At 37.4% G+C, this 6,875-nt stretch overlaps 2 protein-coding genes across 2 annotated transcripts; both read right to left on the bottom strand.

Annotated features, from left to right (window-relative positions):
• Window positions 1-210: 210 nt before the first annotated feature.
• On the bottom strand, window positions 211-1,634 carry LOC147928051 (uncharacterized). The gene is made up of 2 exons (XM_087484975.1): window positions 1,432-1,634; window positions 211-1,065 (listed from the first exon to the last, which is right to left on the bottom strand). The coding sequence occupies exons 1-2, from the start codon at window positions 1,510-1,512 to the stop codon at window positions 361-363; spliced, it is 786 nt and encodes a 261-aa protein (XP_087341101.1). The 5' UTR covers window positions 1,513-1,634; the 3' UTR covers window positions 211-360.
• Window positions 1,635-2,028: 394 nt separating this feature from the next.
• LOC104741133 (uncharacterized) lies at window positions 2,029-6,420 on the bottom strand. Its single transcript, XM_010461919.3, has 4 exons — window positions 5,351-6,420; window positions 2,826-3,467; window positions 2,434-2,720; window positions 2,029-2,340 (listed from the first exon to the last, which is right to left on the bottom strand). Exons 1-3 carry the CDS (start codon window positions 5,972-5,974, stop codon window positions 2,436-2,438), a joined length of 1,551 nt encoding a protein of 516 aa, XP_010460221.2. The 5' UTR covers window positions 5,975-6,420; the 3' UTR covers window positions 2,029-2,340; window positions 2,434-2,435.
• Between the last annotated feature and the right edge of the window lie 455 nt (window positions 6,421-6,875).

Raw genomic sequence — 6,875 nt, 5'->3', positions numbered from 1 at the left:
CACAATCAATTTGATGATGTGAGCACTGCATCTGGCATGCATGTAGTCTCCATCCAAGACAAATGCGTCATTGCTAACCTAGCTGAACTCTCTTTGAAACCTCTTCAGAGCCAAAGTGTTGGCTGTTGCATTGTCGACAGTGACACAAAACACCTTCTGAATCCCTCATTCAGCCAGACAATCTAGAAGAGTAGTTGCAATTGTTGATGCTTTGTGATCTGAGACATACTTGAAGCCTATGATCAGTTTCTTCAGCAGCCAAAATGCATCAATGAAGTGAGATGTGATCACCATGTAGCTTGCACTTGTTTTACATATATCAAATAATAATGAGATATGAGAATGTAATTAAAGAATCAATCAATGAAATAAGAAAGAAAGAGCAAACAAACCTGTATTTGGAGCAACCCATATGTCCGTAGTTAGGGACACCCTTTGCTTGTTTGAATTAATCCAGTTCTTCAGCAAAGCTTTCTTCTTCACATACATCTGCACTATGTCTCTACTTGCTGTTCTCCTTGAATGAAGCCGGTAGAGGTTGGCACGAGAGGAGAAGTATATCCAGGCAACACTGTCCACAAAAGACAATGGCAACTCCCCTAACACAAGCATCTCATTTGTTGCCTCTCTGAACATTGGCTCACTTATCTTTCCAGCTTGCACTGTTCCATTGTCTTTGATCACTTGCTGAGACTTGTTTTCCTTATAGGCTTGGTACTGTTTGTAGGTTGCCATATGCTTTGTCAAATTAGAAGTTCCTGACTTAGACTTGTAGCAGTATTCCTTCTTGCAGTATTGGCAGATACACTTGTTTCTATCTTCTTTATTCCTTGTGAAGTGGTCCCAAACAGGAGATCTTGGAAGGATGACTTTGAGTTCCTTAGCTGGCTTTTCATTAGCTGCACTTGATTCTGGAATGTCCTTCCTCTTTCCAGCACAATCAGGAGTTCCAAGAACTTCTGTAGTTGCAGCAGCTTGTTGTCCAGTACTGCCAATGTCTTGCTCTTCTTCATGATTCATCTCTTCACCGAAATCGTCTTCATCTGGAAAGCATGAAAAACCCATCTGAACACACACATAAAAGAAACAAATCAGTAACTGCGAGAAGAACATATATAAGATAATCAAAAATCATAACACAACTAAGATCATATTAAATAGAAGAAAACTTAAAATGACCTTAACATAACACAAATAAGATCATAGTATTGTTCACAGAGACAGTTCTAAAATTAAGATAGACACAGCTACGATCAAGCAAGCAAATAAGTTACTGTAAGCAAATAAGACACAACTACAATCGTATTACACTATCAATTTGTCACTATAAGTTACTGTAACTAAAACCAACTATCAATTGTCAACTAAAAGCTATTAAGAACATCCTAAGACATAATAGAATTACATGATTTAGGAAGACTAGGGACGAACCTGTGATTTAATTGCAGAGAGTAGTGAAGGAGGAGATGATGGAGGAGATGATGGAGGGTTGAAACTTATGGTTCTTTCCATGGGGGATTAGGGGTTTATATAATGGTTCTGTTCTCGGAATGGAGGAAAGGTACAATGAGAAAACAAATCGAAAAGTTTACTTGAATGATAGCAGATAGACAAAGCATGCTTCATCTCATGTAGAAGACGAAACGAAAAGCAAGCTTCGATGAACGGTTCTGTATTGGGAACAGAAGAGATAGCTGCGCGGTGCTGCCTGCGCAATAGGGTAAGGTGGTGACTTAGGCCTTTAGGGTTAGCTGTCGTATGATGCTTAGTGGGTCAAGGTTTTATTAGGCTTTTATGTTAAACGGATCTAAAACGGTGACCCAATATACTTAAGTTATAAACCGAACTCGGATCGAAGTCCATTTTACCAAAGCCTCTTAGCCCATTCGGTAATTCTGCTTTACCCGAACTCTACCCAATACCACTTTTATCGGTTCAGTTCCGGTACGGTTCTTCGATACCAGATATTATGCCCGGGACTAAATATAGTGATAGTATTTGTTTATGGCGAATCCATGCTCACGCAAATAAACCCTCAAAATCAAAATGTTCGTTTACCAAGAAATCATCGCTTATTTACAAAGACAAACAAGTCGCATTATGTTCCCCAAAAAGAATTTTATAACTCCTTCCTAGCTATATAATCAAGAACTCTTACTATACTAATTTTATTTTTTTTAATGTCAAACGCTGATGAAGTGCGACGCCTTTTTACTTCCGTGGCCACGAGTCTTGTACCAACTACCAACTCTTATACTATCTTCTTATAAGGTTCATATCATATGCTTCACCAAACAAGAACCACCCAATCTCATAGCTCGATTATTTTGGTTTGTGCCACTGGTTAAATTTAACAAACAAGCAAGATCATATAAGTTAACGCATCAAAAGATTGTAAAAATAGAGAAGAAAACAAAAAAAAAAAAAACTCACGTCTAGAGACTAGCGCAGGAGGGAAGTAAAACGACATGCAAAGTTCCATTGTTAGGAGGAAGCTGCAAACGAAGAGGAAACAGCTTGCCGTTTAAAGGACTGCGAGTGCACACCACAGCGTCTTCCAAGCACGTCTCTTCTCTCAACGTCTGAGTCAGCTCCGCCACGCTGTTTCCTTTAAACGTGAAAGCATATCCAACGGTCGTTTCATCCTCCACGTGTCCTTCTTCGTCGGCGATGTGGTAGTAAATGGTTCGCCCCTCAGATTTAGGCGGAGACTCAACCGACTGGTCAAAATAAATCAAAAATTTCAATAACCGGAAAATAAAAATGGTATGATTCAGTAATTTAAACAAACTTAAAGGGTGTTTTAGTAAATTTTAAACACTCACATCTGAATCAGATCTGTCTGAAAGAGAAGACGAAGTCCTGGAATGAGAAACCGACAACGGCGTACTCGACGGTCTCCGATGCGGCGGAGGTGGCGTCATCGTCTTCTTCGGAGACTCGTTCTTGGATTCAGTATCAATCAAGATCTCAACAACATCAACCTCCCAAGAGATCGAATCCTGAGTAGCCGACAAATGAGGATTATCATGAGTCACCGAGTTCCTCCACGGAGGAAGACCACCGTTAGCTCTGAGATAGTTACCGGATCTAGTCCTAAGCTTAATCTTAGATGATCCTTCCCTAACAGGCTCCCACTCAACAGACGAATCGAGCCGGCTCAGTTTCAGCTGGATCACTTTCTTACCCGTGGCTCCGAGCAAGAACCGCTCGTTAGAAGCGGTCAAGTATTTGCCGTAACAGCTTTTGAGACGTATGACGTGGTGCGAGTCGCGAACCGGCTCGACGGTCCAACGAGCGTTTTTGGTTGATCCGTTGCGGTTTTGAGTAACGGTTTCTTCGTCGTCGTCTGCTGTTAGGTACTTGTTGTGGCTGTTGCGCATACGAACAGCTTTTGCTTTCTGGAAAAACTCCATCGCTGATACTGTTGGTACTGTTTCCTTTTGGTTGAAGCTACTCGTTGTCTTCTGTTAAAAATATAGCAAATGAGAGTGAGTATGTGAGAGAGGAAGTGAGATTCGGTTCTGTCTTCTTTCTACTTTTATATATGAGTGTTTCTGTGACTGGACTGGTCTAAATTGGGTTTTTTGACGGGTTACGCGGAACATGAACACGAGACTATTTGCTCGTGGATGTAAGAAAAGTCAGAGTTAGCTTAACGCGTTCATTAATTATCCACGTAGGCATTATTATAATTTGCATTTTTGTGTTAGAGCTTTTTTATTTTAAACGCGTAGTTCACGTAATCACGTGTTTAGGATTTTGTAACTTTGCTATACTTCCAATCAAAATCCTTTGAAAAGTTAATTGCGAGAATCCCAAAACACTAGTTGCAAAATATTAATTTAAGTTTAAGACCAAAGCAGAATTAGATTGAAATTATCGTTTCAAGATTACAAAAAAGAATTCCAGTGCTTTCTAACTTTTAGAATTGGTGTTAAATCTTAGAACAAGAAAACAAAAAAGGCGTTAAATTGTGTTCTATTTTCAATCACTTAAAATCGTTTAATAAAGAACCATTGCAAATGTTGTTTAAAAAAAAAGAAAAGAAAAAACTTTTAAAATACCTTCCAATCATTCATGATGTTTGATTCTGATTCTTTATACGAAATATAAACATTTTACTAATAATACACTAGGAGTCAATGTCGAATATTAAAGATTCATTTGAAATATTTCTAAAAGGTGTGATTGTTAGATATACTCATAGACATTTGATAATTAGAATTGTTTATTTGACACAAATAAATTTTGATAGAGATAGGTAACAAAATTTTCCATTAAAGTATATATCATCTTACTTTGCATTTTTCCCCTTTTATAATTCTCTTAATTTCTCATAACGTATGTAGTTATGCATTTTCTTTTAGGATAGATCAAAATCAAGTATTGTATTATCTCAATTTGTTTCTACTTCTAAACTTGAGTTCCTATGTGAACCTAAACTATTTGTAATACAGATCTCCACTAAAATTATAAGCATTACGTGGTATGACAATAAAAATGTAAAGGTAAGTTATATGGCCCTTAATCCCCCAAAATGTTATAGTGTCCCTATGCCATAAAAGAATGGATTGAAAAAGAAGACAAATGAATAACCCTTTCCCGCATATATTAAACGAATATTTAGAGAACAAATGTATAACCATTTCCCGCAAGAAAGACCAAGAGAGGAGGAAATTCATGAGTGTGGGACTCTCCTAATTTGCTTTCATGGACCCATGCTCCATCACTAAATCATAACTAACACCAACATTTCTACCTTACTTTCTGATCCACTTGTCTTATGCTATGTGGCACCAAACTATTTTATGTATAAGCCATTAGGTATAACCTTTTCTTGTTGAGGAAGAAAAAGATGTAATTTTAATTAGCCTTTAGGACGTGTTGTAAGAAATTTTACTGTCACTTAATTCTTGAAATCATTGAAGTTAATTTAGTTGGGTTTATAGTGTCATATTTTCAAGTGTAGTAGTAACTATAGTATACAGTAAAAACAAAAGATTAATTTTAAACTATACAATAAAAAAAAGTATTATATATTTTGGTGCTATTAGGTTGGTGAATAGATGTATGCTTGTGGAGCATTATACTATATGTTAGTGGAGAAAAGAATGATATATGTCCATATGTTTCTTACATCTTAGACACTAATACGGGTAATCCCAACCTTTTTCTTTTCCAAGTTAATAATAATGCATACCACTTAAAATTTTACATATACAAAATTGTCTAAGTTCATCGAACAATACTACTTTTCTATTGGTAGCCTCAATTAAGAAAAAATCAATCAATGCACACAACATTGTAAATTAAATTTTGATACTATTAAAGACTTAGTCAAACTTACCGGTTTTGGGGACCATCTCGGAGACATAGGTAAACCAAGAGAGGCGAACCGGCTAATACTACTCTTCGTAGATCCGACAGAAACAGGCGACCCGGGTTCTGACCCGAATCCGGAAACCGGAGAAGAAACGGAGCTCTCATCATCACCATCAGACATGGTTTCAAGATCAGAACCATCAACGTTTATAACATCCCAGATCAGCCAGTTCTTGGTCTTCGACGTATGAGGCTCGTCGTGAGTAACAGAGTTTCTCCACGGCGGCGTTCCACCGTTAGCCCTCATCCACTTGCCGCACCACGACTTCAGCTTCACCTGAAACCCGTCTCTCTTCGGTTCCCACTGCGTTTGCCAATCCATCAGCTTGTTTAACGACGCCGTCTGAGTCACCTTCTCACCGGTCATACCTAACAGCAACGGTTTATTACTCGCCGTTAAGTACGTACCGTGGCTGCTCCTTAGCCTTATCAGATTAGGTTTATCGACGACTGGCTCCACCGTCCAAACGGCTCTCCGTGTGTCTCCTTTACGGCTTTGACGGATGGTTTCTTGGTCATCGTCGGCGACTAGAAACTTATCTAGGTGGCTTCTTAACTTAACGTTGTTACCTTTCGTGAACAACTCCATTTTTGTTTTGGTTCTTGAGGTTTGAAAGAAGAGAGACAAGAAGAAGAACAGAGAGAAGTTATTGTTTTTGTGAATGAAGGAGAAAGATGAGGTTTGTTTTGGTTGGTTATATAGTTTAAATCTTTAAATGATTAAAGATAGACAAAGCTTGTGTAAAAGGCAACTTTGTAAGTTAATATTCGGATGGATTATGCAGGATGAAGTTATTTAGAAACTTCACAAATCAAATGAAGAAAATTACTAAATGATCAAATATTTAACAATGTGTGAAAGTTGGAAGGAATGATCAAATACTAAAGAAATGTAAATATTTTTCTAAGTACTATATTTTTTGTTTGCGAAGGTTCGTTCTCTCCATCTACGTAACTTGTTGAACATTTTCTACCTCACGCGCGTCATCTGCGTGAAGAATGTGAAGACTTTTGTAAGATAAAGTCTTACGTTGTGGTTCAATGTTGGTTCTTTATCGGTTATATTACATCAAGTTTCAAGACCATGACATGAAAGATAAGTTCCGCTGGTTAAACAATGTCAAACGTAGCTCCACAATTTCGTGAATGTTCATATTTATAATAGGAAGAGGTCAAAATGTAGTGCGCGTGGGCTTTATAATGAAGAAATGTATAGTTTCCATAAAACAAAAAAAAGTCATGAGAAGAACTTATGTAAAGAATATTTTCGATTCGTCCATTTTCTAAAATAGTTGTATTATTATTATACATAGATCATAGATAGATACACACATTATCCTGTTCTATACGTGTGTCTCATATCTTTCTGGATCAGCGAAAAGTATTAATATCAAGAGTTGGATTCTCCTTTTGTTTTTTGTCAACATGTCATAGTTGAGATTTTAATTATTTTTTTATCCTATCGTTGGCTTATGTGGCCGACGCAGGGC

The sequence above is a fragment of the Camelina sativa genome, chromosome 14, assembly GCF_030686135.1.
Source record: "Camelina sativa cultivar CO46 ecotype springtype chromosome 14, ASM3068613v1".
NCBI lineage: Eukaryota > Viridiplantae > Streptophyta > Magnoliopsida > Brassicales > Brassicaceae > Camelina > Camelina sativa.
This window is presented reverse-complemented; position numbering and strand designations above follow the sequence as displayed.